The 16383-nt window shown below is 38.0% G+C and overlaps 1 protein-coding gene across 1 annotated transcript in view; it reads right to left on the bottom strand.

Annotated features, from left to right (window-relative positions):
• jph1b (junctophilin 1b) overlaps positions 1-11898 on the bottom strand; it is a 31736-nt gene extending 19838 nt beyond the window's left edge. The window contains exon 1 of the mRNA XM_088346851.1: positions 11272-11898. Coding sequence (XP_088202977.1) covers positions 11272-11650 — 379 coding nt within the window. The 5' untranslated portion in view covers positions 11651-11898. The remainder of the gene's footprint in view (positions 1-11271) is intronic.
• Positions 11899-16383: the final 4485 nt, after the last annotated feature.

Below are 16383 nucleotides of genomic sequence, written 5' to 3'. Positions count from 1 at the left end.
TCAAATAATATGGTGACAACTATCTGCTGTTTTCCACACTCTATGTTCAGTCAACAATACAGTAGAGTGACAAGTTACGTGTCCAACACGAATGATATCAACTTGGAAATTAATATTACAGTCTAGCTGATGTCTCTCAAAAATCTAATTTTACTTATTTTGCACTTTGAGGTTAAGTAAGTGTGTCAGTCTTTATCTCCTCATCCGAATTGGGATAGTATTCACCAACTTTTTATTGATGCATAAGTTTTCTGTGATGAAAGACATAGCTAGGCAACAACTTTGCTTGTTTGGCAATGGGTCTTGCCTCACTACAGCCCAATTAGCAATATAAATTTGAAATTTTACGTCATCTATCAAGACTATTCATGTTGACAACGTCTCAATAATATTAAAATGACTGTATCATATCAAACTATTCACACGACTATCATTTGAACTCTGGCCAATGGAACTACAATATTGATATGATCCTTTAAGGAGGGGTGCAACATTTAAGGTGTTCTTAAAAGTTGAATTTAGAATATTTTTAATATTAAGTATGGTTTGACAATGCCCAACTGAGTTTAAAGAGCCTTTATAATTTGTTCCATTGCGCCTATCTGCTTTTTATCCTTTACCATTGTTCCGGGACTCGCAACATATTATGAAGCAGGAAATAGGAAAGGAGGAAGGTGGAGTGGAAAGTGATTGCATGCTCATTCCCAGGCTTTTGTTTTTTTTTTGGTTAGTGTAACCCAAAAAAAAGTAAAAGTAAGAAAAGGCCTGTTTCAAATTTAGTCCAAACGCCAAAAAGATAAAAAAAAAAAAAAAGCTTTTTAGTACTAAAGGAATGAGCTGACTAAGGCTGCGATCATGACTTTAAGCCAGGAGTAGCAAAATTTGACATTGCGGACACCACCTTTAATTTAGTTTAAGATATGGGTAAAAATAAACTATTTACAAGTACAGTGAGGGTCAATCCAGTTACTTACCCTTCCCCTCAATTTCACCCCTGACTCAAGCAAAGCGCATTCATGATAAAGGTAAAGTCAGAATCTTCTGCAAAATTTAGAGTAATGTGGAAAAATGAAGGACATTATCCCTTTTTTACCTAGTCATCTAGGGAGTGCACTAGCTTGCCATGCCCCCTCGTCATTACGAACCAACTGGAAGCAATCTTGGCAAAGAATGAACTAATTATATGTTTTTATGTTGTGTTATGTTATGAGACGTAAATTCCTCGAGAGGGAGCTGCAAAACAAGGAAAAGCACAGGAGAGAGGTTTGAGATGAATAAAAGCACAAACAAATAAGAGTGAAGCGCATCACTGATCTGGCAGCATATATTTTTCTTTTGCAAATTAAACACGAAGGTTTATTATGTAACCAGTTCCAATGTTATCATTTTAAAGTTGAGTGAAATTAAAAAAAAGTTAAGGAAAAAAAAGAAAAAGAAGCAATTAACAACAAATGCAGCTTGAAGAGATGACGTGGTAAGCAGGAAGTACGTTGCTAATTCCTAGAGGAATTGTTCCCTTGTCCTCACCAAAAAGAGGAAAGAGGAGGAAAAAAAACAAACAAGACAAAGTGGGTAGGTGAAAGGGGAAGTAATAAGATTGAGCCTTAGTCCTTTTTGGCAGGAGAAAAATAACATTGTCAAAGTATGCAAACAAAACTATCCTGTGTTAGTTTCTGAGATTTGCGTCACGTTAAGAAAAGTGTCCAATGTTTTTCAATTAGCTACATGGCAAATGGCCGCCATGTTTGTGAAAAAGCATACAAACACTTGTTATGTCTCTACAATTATTTGTAGAAGATGCGATGCACATGATTATCAAGACCGACCAAGATCATTCCTCAGGACACAATCCAAGGGGCAGGAGGAGAGGAAGACCGAAAAAGGAATGGACTCGTGCCAACTTTGCCACGACACAAGAACAGGCCAGGGACCGTCAAGAGTGGAGAAGACTGTCCAGAGTTGCTTACTCATTGATGCCCCGACGACCCATGTGGTTAACAGGGTTGGGTAGGGTTACTTTAACTGGATTACTTTCAATTACTTTTGGATTACTCCAATACCAAATATGCTGATAAAAGACAAAAGATACTAAATATGAATAAAATTAATGAATTTTCTGCAGGCTTGGGGAGTAACGGAATACATGGAATGGCAAAAATGATGTTGGCAAGCTGTTTGGATTTATTTTCATTTTGTTTCTGTCGCATTTTATGTTAGTTTTGCCGGAGATCAAAGAGATCAAAGCCAAGAGAGAAAGCTTACCACGTGTTGTGAGTCATAATTTTATTCATATTCAGTTTCTTTTGTCTTTTATTAGCATATTTGGTATTGGAGTAATCCAAAAGTAATTGAAAGTAATCCAGTTAAAGTGACCCTACCCAACCCTGGTGGTTAAGGGACCCGTGAACCGTAAGATGCATTTATGGGAAGAAAAAAACAAAAAAAAAAACAAATGGAGATGACCAATTCAACTCCCTGTATTCCTAGTCGCATAAATAAACTTCAGTTTGCTTCAGGGTGTTTGGATTTTTTTTTAATTTTTTTTTTTTTTTAAATTTTCCGCACTATAAGGCGCACCGGATTGTAAGGCTCACCCCGAAAAAACATTTTTTAGTGATATATTGTTCATGTATAAGGCACATCGGACTATGAGGCGCATGGAATTAAAACTACTGTATTTATTCATGTAGAACCGTTGCACATGTTTACACTTACAGAATTTGATCAGTCAAAAATGCCACTTATTAAATTTGAAAAAAAACATTGTTTGCAAGAGAAATCAAACTCGGATTGGTGCTGTGAGAGCGCCCTATCCTAACCACTAGGCCACTAGTGATAAAGATGGCCTGTGAAAAGGAATTACATTAGGTATATCTTATCACACAATTTTTACTGTCGCAGAAAGGAATGTTAGAGAATGGAAAAAAAACAAAAGTTATCCTGAAAGATGTAAATATACGCAAACAAAAGCACGACGAGGGAAACAACTCTTTGTTGTATCTGATAATGAATCGGATTTTGTGTTCATTTAAATCTTTCAGGGTGACTTTCCTTTTCCTTCAATCTCTTGCATTACTTTCTGGTACCATGAGTAAAATAGTGTGATAATGAGATAAAATCGAATGCTTTTTAGTATGTCTTCTGTATCAAGGTGGATTAGTGGTTACGTGTTGCTCCAACCGCTGCGACCCGAGTTTGATTCCTGTTGCATAAAAAAAATATTGATCAGCAATGTTTTCTGATTGATCAGTCATTGCACATATAGAAATACTGTAAGCATTTCTAGTCGTATCCACCGTATTTTCCAGAATATAAAGGCGCACCGGACTATAAGTCTTCACATTCCTGTCTAATTCTGCGTTTAAAGGTGCGCCTTTTAGTCAAGAAAGTATTTTAAAAAGTTCATCTTTTAAAAGTTTAAATGGCAAGAATGTCAAAACAATTATCATTGGATGAGCTTTTTGAAGGTTATTCTAAGAATCAGTTTACAAATCACAGCGACTTTTCCATTTAAACAAAAGAAGTAGAAACAGAAATAGAAACAGAAACATGGCACCTCTAGCGTGTCCAGCACAGACAAAGGGGCACCTGAGCACAAGTCATCATGCGCAGGCTGTGTGTTGTGGCATGAGCCGCTACACCGCAGCTTTGGCAGAAGGGCAGCTCACGGCAATTGCTGCCAACATCAGCTCACTCCACAGGACAGACACACTTTCCATGGGCTTCCTAACAGTACAATTACTTTCACTGCGAGCTTTTTGAAAGAAAAAAAAAGCCATGGGTAAAGCTTGTAGATTCAAAGCTCAGCCTGTAAAACACACTTATATTCTATAGCTTTTTAATGACCTATATTTCACAATATCTGTATTATTTATTAATGCAACATCCATTGCAGCCTGGTCATCCTAAAAGTGGGATTACCTCATGTGTGGTCCCTTCTCAAAGTTTCATTATTTTCCTCATGTTGAAGTTTTTGAGTTTTTCCTTGCCCTCATGTAGGTTTTAGATCAGGGGATGGTGTGATACTAGTCTGTGATTCGCAATAATCTGGGGTTTGTGCAGGCCTTTGAGACTCCTTGTAATTAAGGGCTATACAAATAAACATGACTTGACTCTGCAAGGCTGTGTTTGAGCTAGAAGTCAGATTTTAGGCCTGAAGCGGGACCAAAATTCGTGTTGGGCCTAAACTGTCAATTGTAATGTTCGGTTTCAGGCCGGACCGGGCCAGGCTTCTCTCTCGCTGACTTTATGAAAAAAATGATTAGTCATTTTTCCTGTTTCTTTTTCTTTGTGGAAGATCCACACAGTGCAGCTTACAGGCACCTAGGTGCGTGCGTTTGTCGGGCGTGCAGAGAGGGAATTGGCGGACGGCCAAAATCACCTTCAAAATTTGTTTCCTCCTGAGTCCTCACAGGTATAATTTGAAAATTTGGGTTTGCTTCGGGCTCGGTCCCTCAAATCAGGTAAATTGGTCGGGCTCAGGCTGGTTCAGGCTTTTATACCCATGGGCCGGATCAGGTCAGGCTGGATTTGTTCGGCTTAATCGTACCTCTACTTTGAGCAAGGTCTGTCATTCTACCTCATCAACATGAGAATGTTGAGAAATTCCTGAAAAATGGCGTCTTGGACTTAGGTATAGGCAGGAAAAAAACCCTGAAAAGCAAAAGGTCTTGTGTTGTATTTCATAATCTATAACAGTTCTCCTTTTAAGCACGTTGCTTATATTGTCAACAGAAGGTGTGAAACTCACCCCCAGGAGCCATATCTGGCACATATGTGGCCCACAAAAACAGGCTTAGTTCCCAAATCTAACAATGTTTTAAATAATTAACAAGGGAACTTCATTAAGAGCCTTGATTTTTAAATACCTTAGAGATCAACTTTATGTAGATAACAGCAAGGTAACGTAAATCCTAATACAATATAAAACAAAATGGTCCGACAATGGCAGCAGTACAGTGTGACTTGACTTCTTGGCAAAATATTTCAGCCAAATTTGACATCCCTACAATTGTTGTCTAAAGAATTCAGTGTTTACATGGTGACTTTTGTCAATAAAGAGAAAAAAAGCTTGATTGTGAAATTATTGGCAGGATTTTAATAGTAAAATTTCAAATATTGAAATATGGTTTTGATTATCAAATGATAGTTACGAACTAGGGCATTCAAGGCAGTAAGTCACAACCTACAGTATGATTGTTAACTTTGTGTTAAAACATATTTTGAATCAGGTACTCTTCATTTCATTTAATTTATTCCTTTATTGCATGGAGTTATATTCTTTGAGTACACATCTAAATATCACCAAAATCATAAAAGATTGCCTGAAAAAAGTGGGACAAAAAAGTGGGAGTGGGACAAGGAAAACGTATTAAATTCCAGCCCTTTTCTCTCATATACAAAACTGAAAGCAATTTAAATTAAATTTTCAGCCACTTTTGTTGAACTGTTATTCCAAGCAGATGCAAAACAAGTTTTTACAGCTCACAGGCAACTCATATAGAGCAAACAATAGTTTTTGTAACAGAAGAAAACGTTCATAACTGTGTTACCACAGGTAACAGACCAATAATAATACATAGAATGATATACTCTTGTCTGAATACTGCGCAAACGATGTGCTTTTTTTTCAATCGATTAAACTTTTTGAAAAAGGAGTGGAGTGAAGTCTACAGTATTGCTAAAAACAATTACAAATGAAATCACCTCGACTGACTGATAAAAATTAAGATTTTATTCTATAGCCATTTGTCTAGCCCTCATTCTAATGAGATTTCAGTGCGAATTGTTTTGTTTAACATTGATAGCTGACCCCGATCCTGTCTTGCATGTTTCCTTGCTCCAACACAACTTAAGGTCATCAGTAGGCATGGGTCAATACCGATACCACGTACTGATACCTTTTTATAAGGTGTTGGTACTCGTGCCGGTAGCCAACACAGCCGGGATACGACATCCCCGCCTTAAGATGTTTTCACTTTGCGATGTGGAAAAAGATGGTTTTTTTTTGCCTGTCTTTATTTAACATTTTCCCGACTATTTTCACATGCCTCATACAGTACACTTGTTTGCTATTGGTTGATGTCATAAAAGATGGTGCTCTGCAATTAATAGATCCAACAGAGTTGTAAGCCACGCCCACCATAGTTACGTAACCATGTATCACACACGGAGCAAATAGGGCGGCCGAAACAAAAGCAAGCGACTCTTTAGTCGCTCTTCTTGATAGCATAGCTGTATCATTTCTTCCTTATTATGCAAACCTCAAATCTCAAAACACAGTAGAAAAATGTATCAATTATTATTTACACAGTTATGTTCATGACATCAAGGTGTCCAAAGATGCTAATAACCTTGTAAGAGATGCAAAATGTGGGCCATCTATTGTCACGAAACGGACCGGGAAGCAGGAAGTTGGAACTCATTTGCATAGACGATCTGTCACTTTAATTGAGAAAGAAAAGTTGTACAACACACAAATGGACCAAAAACAAATAAAAGCAGGCTCAAAGGCAGGCAAAATTACAATCTAGGCATTACTCAGATCAAACAGGCATGAACAGGTTTTCAACAAGGTTAAACAATGATCTGGCAGCGGGCAGTTCCAAAAGGCGGGTTTAAGTACCCATAGGAGTAATCGGGAAAATGCAGGTCAGCCGGTGTCAAGGGGCGGGGCCAGCTGGGCGCCATGACAACCGTGCAGGACATGACATCTATAGGGAAGTCAGAAGCCCCGTACCGACTACACATACAAATAGATTCAGATTTGTGAGGGATAATGATATACAGAATATAATAATTTATAAGTTTTACTTTAATTACGAAACGCCACCTTTGCTTGCATGTTTTCTTTATATGCTAACAAGGTCGCACTGACAGCATTCAAAGAAAGTGCAAGTAAAGCGGCAGCAGTAACTTACTAACTTCTCTCACTGACAACCAACCGTCCCAACAGCAGCGTAATGAAAATAAACCATACCATATAACAAATAACTTTGTTTCGGTTACCATCGATCCTATGCACGTTGATTTGATCGTGAAGCCGCTCGCATGCCATGTTTGTCGGATCGAATAATTGGTTGAGCCATGGCATCATAAAAATGCTGATATTTTATCTGCTGAAACTTCTCCCAGAACTCCTTTTTTCTTTCTAATCATTCGGTTGACAATATTATGAGCTTCACAAAGATTATTTGAGATTTCGATACAATCATGTATTTAATGTACTGTATTAATTCGCTATGGGTTTTAATGTTGGCAGTGATGCTAAAGGGAGAATTTAAAACATGCCAACCTTAAAAAAGAAGCTACCGATCGTCAGGAAATACGTAGAAGGCACACTAATCTCTAGCTTTGCTATGTTGCATGGCATTTACCAGTCGACGATCGGGACTGTCGTTTCTAAGGGCATGACAATACTTTCAAGTAAGTTTTAAAATCAGTTTAACTTCTAATCCGCCATCAGCGTCTTCTCCCCCCAGCATCCAGCATCTCATAACAATCCTGTTCATCTAAAGAGCAGTTTTAATGGAGGGTGTAGAATAGCCAGGAATGTAGAGAGGCCTTGAGGAGCAAGGAACATTTGTGTTACATCTAGTGAAAGGAGAGAGTTACAAGACTATAACACAGTTTACTTTTCACTGACTTGCTTCTTCACTTCAGAGAAAAAAATAGTAGTAAGTTTCTATCATTCACTAAACTCAATTAGATAAAGCACAGGGAAACGGTGGTGGAGTGTGAGGGCCTGCAAGACCTTCTCCTCTGGCCTAAAAAATTGTAGATCATGTGCCCATCAATACTTGTTAATCAATGATTTACACTGTTTTTTGTGCTGTTCCTAAATAAAGCCACAAATGATGAATACATTCATTCCAAAATGTCTTTCAGATTCCTTTCATTGTGTTTCTCTCGCGCTGCTTCTAGACGTTTGCGTTCATATCCATTTATTTCACCAATCGCATTTCAGGATTCCTTGTTAGTCATAAATCTGCCTATAGGACTTTGTGTCTACAAGAAAGCATAGCTGTGATATCGGTCTCGGGTCAGTAAACCAAATTGTGAATTGGTTCTTTGGCCCTGCATGAAGGCCTGGATAAACGTTACGACTTTCACAGTTGCCCGCCATTAACCCTCTGCACAAGTAAATACAGTATATTGTGTTGATATTTAGTGATGGGTTGATTCTGAATAGTAATGGAAATTCAGGCTCTTTTTGGAGAAGCGGTTCTTTCGACTCGGCTCACTAAACATCCTAAACATCTCTTGAAGTTGTTATTCTTGCTTTAATCCATATATTACCAATTGCGATGTCACATTATTTATAAAATTACTTGAAATCGGTTGGAAATAAAGAAAAAAATAAACTCAAGAAGAAAATTTAAAAGAAAAGAGAAAAAAGAAGTAAAAAGTTATTGATTGGGATATTGTTTTGAATACTTAGCAAAAATACATAAACTATCATACCAATGTTAATTTCTTTAAAAAAATCATAAGTTAAAAAGTTTTGAATCAGTTTTGCATAGTGAAATCCCTATCTAGATGTCGCAGCCATTTACGTCTGGCATCTTGCTGCAATGCTCAGCTCTTGGCACTGGTTTTCGTTCGCATAAGACAATACAGTGCCACCTGGTGGGCAAATATTACACACTGGGGCTTTGAGCTTAAATTTCATGTTGCCTTAATTGACAATAAAGTTTTTTTTATCTTTAAAGGTAAAGCTTTGGTGCAATTTGGGTTTTATTATAATTTCAACCTTGTTTTCAAATGTTACTACATTTTGATCCGGTTTATTTTTTTTCTAGAAAAATAATAAAAATAATGATTAAATTGAACAAAATAGATTTTAAGGATGCTTTTAAATCATTTTAGGAATCCAGTGTGTAATAATTGACAATTTGATGGCACTGAATCATCTAATACAGGGGCCGGGAACCTTTTTGACCCGTTTTTTACTTCTTCGCGAGAGAGCCACATCATAATTTTATGACAATTTTTTTAAAAATGGCGATGCCTGGTCTCCAGACAAAAGCAAATTCTTCAGCACATTTTATTTCACTGTGTGAGGTTTAATGATTTGATAACATTTATGAAACTACAATAATGTCAGAACATTTGTCCCATATCAATTTAAATATACCCTGAAAATTGGTATCGCAGTTGCTTAAAAGTGTTTTTTGTCTTGTCCTAAATAATGGTTACAAATCAAGTTATTTTCTAAAAATGTCACAAAATACTGCAAACACTAAGAATACCAACATATTTAGTTAAGCAAGTGTTTGTGCTATGTGTACATAGCTCCGCCCATCTCTACCTCTCACCCAATCAAATCGCAATGGGGGCTTTGCTGTCGTTTATGGGTGTTTACAGTTTGTTCTGTGGGTTTTAATCATAAAGTGTCTCACCAAGCAATATATATATATATATATATATATATATATATATATTGTTTAATTAGCTTACATATATAATATTAATTAGAGATGTACAGCCAAAACAGGGTAAGTTGGTGTGAGACTATGATTGTAAACTGTACTTGAAACCAGGTTTCCTACGGCTTAAGGTATGTTAAATTTGAGACTTTTTAAGACTTTTTAAATGTAAGACCAAGTCAACAACGAAAAGAAAACGTACAACACACACAAAAAAACACACAAATATTTCTTTCACACAATACATTGTGCCTCGTACACATTACCTGACATGGCTTTTATGTTTACACTTTCCTATGGTTCGAGGTAAACATCTATTTACAAAGTTTTTTTTGTATTGTGGGTAGATCTAGGACATGCGTCTGCTCTGAAAAGCTTGTCGGAAACCACATCACAGTTCCATTATTGTAATGACATGATGTTGCCACAAAAGTAAATATTTTAATTATTCAAAAATACAATTGATAAATGTCACTCAATCTTTTGAGGTCAAAAAATATAAATATTTTTAAATTTCTAAGACTATTCAAAAATTAGATTTAAGACATTTTAATGCCAATTAGGGGTTCTTTTTAGAATAATGAATTATATGCCTTTTTGGACTATTCAAGGATCCGTGGGAACCCCGTGAGACTGTGCCCTATAGATACTGGACCGGACCCTTTAGGATATATTGATAAGACTTTGCATGGTTTACAGTCATCATTCCTCAGTTCACATTTAGAAAGATTGCGAAAAATATAAAAGGTCTAATTGTATTTCAGTGTCAGATGTACACATAAAAGAGCATAGGTTCCCGACCCCTGGTCAAAAGCGATGGAAAACCAGTGCCATAGTGCACAGCGTAGCAGCAAGATGCCTGACAAAGAAGTCGGCAACTTCTAGGTAGTGATTCCACTATGTAAAAGAAATACTAATGCCATACCGGTCAACCTCCACGGCTCCATGCACTTACAAATTGTCATATTTTCCCTTACAAAATACAAAATAATCTTACACCATATTTTTTTTTCCAAACATGTTTATTTATGTAGTTTAACATGTTATATTGTACATGTGTTTCGTTATATCATATATATTGTTAATTAACATTTTGTTGTGGGATCCTGAGTTGCTTGACATGAATGAGGTTTATTATAAAGAAAGTTCAAAAATTAAGTAGTTTGGACGTTCACTGTAGAAGGAAAAAAAATACATGCAAATATGATTAAGTAGAATAATACATTTTCTTATTCAAATTATGAATTCACTTTCTGCATTAAATTATTTTTGGTAATATACTGATTAAAGGGATAAACCAGTCTTTTTTTATTTTCTACTTCCTTTGTTTCTTAACTTCTTTATACAATAATTCGTAATATAATGCATCAAGCAAGTGAGCTGTTTGAGAGCCGGCTCTCTTTAATGAATTGAGCCGAAATGCCGGTTCTCTGAAAAGAGACGGACTTCCTTTCACTACATCAAACCCCTTGCTTTGTTTGCAACTAGGAAAACAATACCGAGATAGAGGCTTCCGCGGAGAACTCGTTTGACTTGATTGATTTGCCGTTTCGTGATAGTCGGTGTATACCGGATGGTACCCATATTTGCGTTTTTTCCGTTCAGATTTTCTTGTACTTCGTACACGTCTTAAAATGCATAATAAACGTACTTTGTACGGCAAAACCGTACAGGATGACAGGTATGCTAATTCCTCCACTTATGATTACACAATGTTTTTTAACTAAATGAAAGTTTTTTTGTACCATTAGGACTAAATTTACACACTGTCCCTTGAGTGATACTTTCTGCGATTGCGAAAGAAAGTCACCTGTTGGATGAACCTCCCTTCGAGAGAACTTACCCCCATCCGAGTACGTCTCGACGCCATAGCCGTCCTGCAGCCCGTTACTCCAGGTGCCCTCATACCTGGCCGGCGTGTTGAGGCTCTGCCGTACTCCGTAGCGCCCCTTGAAGCCGTGGGTCCACTCCCCCCGATAGATCCACTTGCCCTTGTTTTCTACGCCCAGTCCGTGGCGTTTCCCCTGCGCCCAGTAGCCTTGGTACACGTTCCCGCTGGGCCAGGTGTACACTCCGACCACCTCGAAGCCGTTGGACCAGGAGCCCGAATATTCGCCCTGGCCTTTGGGGCCGGTGCACACGCCGTGGCCGTGAGCTTTGCCGTCCCCCCAGCCTCCGCAGTAGGTGCCACCATCGTCAAAGTCGAAACGACCGCCCGTCATTCAGGAAAGCGGAAAGAAGTTAGTCTGTGGGACTTCCACGAGAGACTGGGGGGGGGGGGGGGACTTTAAGAAGCGCGGTACTGAAGACTGGTGAGACCCGGCGAGAATGTGAAGTCTCAGCGGGGACAGGGGGTACGGGTCCGGGGGGGCGGCTGGGAGCATCGGCAGTGACGGGACGTGGAGGACGACAGGCGGCACAGTCACTCCACGGCTGTGAAGCCGCCACTTGGAGCGTACCCCAGTGACCAAGCGCAATATTGCGACGTGTTGCTTCCTTTAGAGATTTTCAAAATAAAATCACACCACCCGGATGTACGGTTACTTGTTTTTCCCCAGTCAAGTCAAGTCAAGTCAAATTTATTTATATAGCCCTTAATCACAAAAATGTCTCAAAGGACTGCACAGGATTACAGTTACAAAATTACACAATTACCTGATCTTAAACTAGCAAACCAGCAAACCAGCATGCGGGCAAGGAAAAACTCAAAAACCTCAGTGTGAGGAGAAAAGAGAAACCTTGAGAAAGGACCTCACATGTGGTAATCCCCCTTCCAGGATTGAACAGGGTGAATTACAATTAGCATTACTGTACACAGAATAGTAAACACTAGGTAAGATGTTGAAAATGTCCAGAAAGAGCATGACATCAACGACGACGCCAGCTGGTAAATGCAGGGGTTGACATGCTGCAGGTCAGACCCCGGTCCGCTGACCCATCCCAAATCATCCTTCTCCTTCGTATCAGCCAGGCAGGCCTCAGAAAAAGACAGGACAAAACAGAATACGAGGTGGGCATCAATCATATGCTTTGGAATAGAAGTGTGTCTTAAGCCTCAATTTAAAAACTTCCGTTGAGGTTGCAGATCTTATCTCCAGAGGCAGGGCATTCCACAACACCGGGGCCCGGATGGAGAACGCTCTCTAGCCCGCAGACTTCTTGGCTCTCGGAATCACAAGTAGACCGGCATTTTCCGAGCGCAGACTCCGTGCAGGAACATAGGGGGAAATCAAATCAGAGAGATAAGAGGGTGCAAGCCCATGCAAACATTTATATGTTAATAAGAGAACCTTAAAGTCACATCTTAAGTGGACTGGGAGCCAGTGCAAGTTGGCCAATACAAGTGTAATATGCTCAAACTTTTTAGTCTTAGTCAAAAGTCTAGCTGCCGCATTCTGAACCAGCTGCAAACTTTTAATGCTAGACATCGGGAGACCAGAAAGCAATACATTACAGTAATCAAGCCGAGAAGTAATAAACGCATGAATTAAAATCTCTGCATCTGATTGGGACAGCATTGAACGAATCTTCGCAATATTACGGAGGTGGTAGAAAGCTATTCTAGTAATATTTTTCACATGTAACTGAAACGACAGATTAGGATCAAATATAACACCTAGATTTTTGACCGAGTCACTATGGGTGATATTACATTTGTCTAGGTTCAGGGTAATGTTTGAAAACAAATAACGACAGTGAGCTGGACCAATAATCAACATTTCAGTTTTTTCTGGGTTAAGGCGTAAAAAATTATTTGACATCCATCTTTGAATCTCAGTAAGGCAATCCTCCAGATTTCTAAAACTTAAATGTCCAGTTTTTTCCAGTGGCACATACAGTTGAGTGTCATCTGCATAGCAATGGAAACTAATATTATACTTGCGGATAATGTCACCAAGCGGGATCATATAAATACTAAAAAGAAGGGGGCCAAGTACAGAGCCTTGAGGAACACCACAAGGGACATTAGATTGTTTAGAGGTCATATTGCCATAGTTAACACATTGCATCCTGTCTGACAGGTAGGACCTAAACCACGAGAGTACAGTTCCTGAGATACCAATGCGTTCTAGACGAATCAATAATATGTTGTGGTCGACCGTATCAAAAGCAGCGCTGAGATCCAGCAGCAGTAACATTGATGAGGCACCAGAATCTATTGTTAAAAGGAGATCATTGGTTACTTTTGCAAGGGCTGTCTCAGTAGAATGATTTGCTCTAAATGCTGACTGGACAGGTTCAAAAAGGTTATTTTCTGACATGAAGTCATTTAGCTGCTGTGCAACGACCTTTTCAAGTAATTTCGCAAGAAATGGCAGATTTGACACTGGCCTATAATTACCTAGGCTTTCTGGGTCAAGGTTAGGTCGCTTAAGCGTGGGTTTAATGACGGCAGACTTGAAGGCTACAGGAACAATACCCGAGGATAGCGATATATTAATAATATTTAAAACTGATGGTCCTAAGATCTCAAACAGATCCTTCACCAGTGAAGCTGGAAACGGATCAAGCAGGCACGTAGTTTGTTTGGCCCTACTGACCATCTGTGTTAGATTATCAAGGGACAATTCATTGAAACTGGAGAATGTTTCTAAACAACCGCTGACACAGTCCATACCTAGCACCTCCACATCTTTGATATAGGAGGAGGAAACAGAGCGTTCTTTTAAAATTTCATTCCTGATTAGTTGAATCTTTTTATTAAAAAATTCCATAATGTCATTAGCAGAATGAGTGCAACCATTTGGGTTAAGTTGTTGTCTGGTAAGTTTCGCCACTGTGTCAAATAAAAATTTTGGATTATTCTTATGTTCAACAATAATCTTAGAGAAATACGAAGCTTTAGCTGAGGCAAGAGCTACTTTATATTTCAGCAAACTGTCACACCAGGCCAGTCGAAAAACCTCCAGCTTAGTAGTGCGCCATTTTCGTTCAATTTTTCTGCAACTTTGTTTGAGTAACCTAGTTTCTTCAGTAAACCAAGGTGTATTCTTCTTGGGTCGGAATTTATACTTTAGGGGCGCCACAGAATCAAGAACATTTACCAAAGCAGTATTGAAGTTGTTTGTAAGTGAGTCAACAGACCCAGTGTACGAAGGGAAGGCTGCAGTTACCGTAGGTAATAATTCTTTTAAGGCTAACACCGTTTTAGGGCGGATATTGCGACTGCTAAAGCCTATATTTTCCTTATCACAGTAAACATTAAACAACACCTCACATTTAACAAAATAGTGATCAGAGATGACATTAGGATACGGTAACACTGTAACATTTGAGGCTACTACGCCACGGGTCAGGACAAGATCTAGAGTGTTCCCATCTTTATGAGTTGGCACATCAACTATTTGATTGAAACCAAATGTATCCATCAGTGACTTAAATGCAATTGCAAGTGAATTTGATGGGGAGTTTATGTGAACATTAAAATCACCAATAATTACAACATTATCTGCATACGTAACTAAGTCTGTTAACAAATCAGAAAATTCTTCCAAAAAATTTGAGTATGGTCCAGGTGGGCGATACACAACAACTACATAAATTGGTGTTGACATTAAGGACCTCATAACAAGTGCTTCAAACGTTTTAAAACTAGTAGGGGTATTAGAAGTAAATTTCAACCTATTTTCCGATATAAGAGCAACACCTCCACCTTTTTTGCATGGTCGTGCCAAGTGCGCACTCACAAAGTTAGGGGGAGAAGCCTCATTTAACACTACAAACTCATTTGGTTTCAACCAGGTCTCACAAAGGCCAATAAGGTTAAGATTGTGTTCATTAATAAGGTCATTAACAAGTAAAGCTTTGGAGGCTAGTGATCTTTTACAACAAAATACTTTTGAAAAATAATAATAATTCTCGAGGGTATTTATATATTTTGCTCAGGGATGGGTAGAGTTACTTTAACTGGATTACTTTCAAATACTTTTGGATTACTACAATACCAAATATACTAATAAAAGACAAAAGTAACTAAATATGAATAAAGTTACTAAATTTTGTGCAGGCTTGGGGAGTAACGGAATACATGGAACGGCAAAAATGATTTTGGCAAGCTGTTTGGATTTATTTTTATTTTGTTTCTGTCTCATTTTATGTTAGTTTTGCCGGAGATCAAAGAGATCAAAGCCAGGAGAGAAAGCTTACCACGTGTTGTGAGTCATAATTGTATTCATATTTAGTTTCTTTTGTCTTTTATTAGCATATTTGGTAGTGGAGTAATCCATAAGTAATTGAAAGTAATCCAGTTAAAGTAACCCTGCCCAACCCTGATTTTTGCTTATACATCCTATCCAAGTAAATACAGGGTAGTATTAATCGATGCCAATACTTTTGCTCGAAAATGTTATGATCATTAAATAACTGAACCATGACCCTCTTGAATTACTCAAGAGTTACGTTAAAACAAGCTCAAACATTTTAAAAAGTAAAATATTCAATTTGATATCAATAATAATTCTCGAGGGTATTTAGAGTTAGGTTGAAAGTGAGCAAATATTTCAAAAAATATTGAGTTTAATAGTACTAATAATTTTCGAGGGCATTCATTTATTTTTCTTACATATCCGATCCAAGTAAATCTTGGTTTGTAATAATCGATACCAACACATTTGCTTGAAAATGTTATGATCATTAAATTACTGAAAACTTCTCCTCTCGAATTTATTTATAATTACAATAAAAACAGCGCAATTATTTAGTAAACTCAAATGTTTAGTATATGTAATGATAATTTTCGAGGGTATTTAATTGTTTCTTATATATCTTATCCAAATAAATACAAGGTAATATTGATCGATACTAATAGTTTTGCTCGAAAATTGTCACAAGCCAGAAATGGAGACAGGACCCAATAGCGTTCATTTAACTCAGTTTTATTGAAAAAGAGAGCAGTGCTTGCTTCCACGATCCGATGATAGTCAGACACGGGTAGCTGATGGCAGGAACGCGGAAG

This window comes from Urocampus carinirostris, chromosome 1 (assembly GCF_059441175.1).
Source record: "Urocampus carinirostris isolate Australia breed hairy pipefish chromosome 1, RoL_Ucar_1.0, whole genome shotgun sequence".
NCBI lineage: Eukaryota > Metazoa > Chordata > Actinopteri > Syngnathiformes > Syngnathidae > Urocampus > Urocampus carinirostris.
Note: the sequence above shows the minus strand (reverse complement) of the source record. Positions and strands in the feature narration are given on the sequence as shown.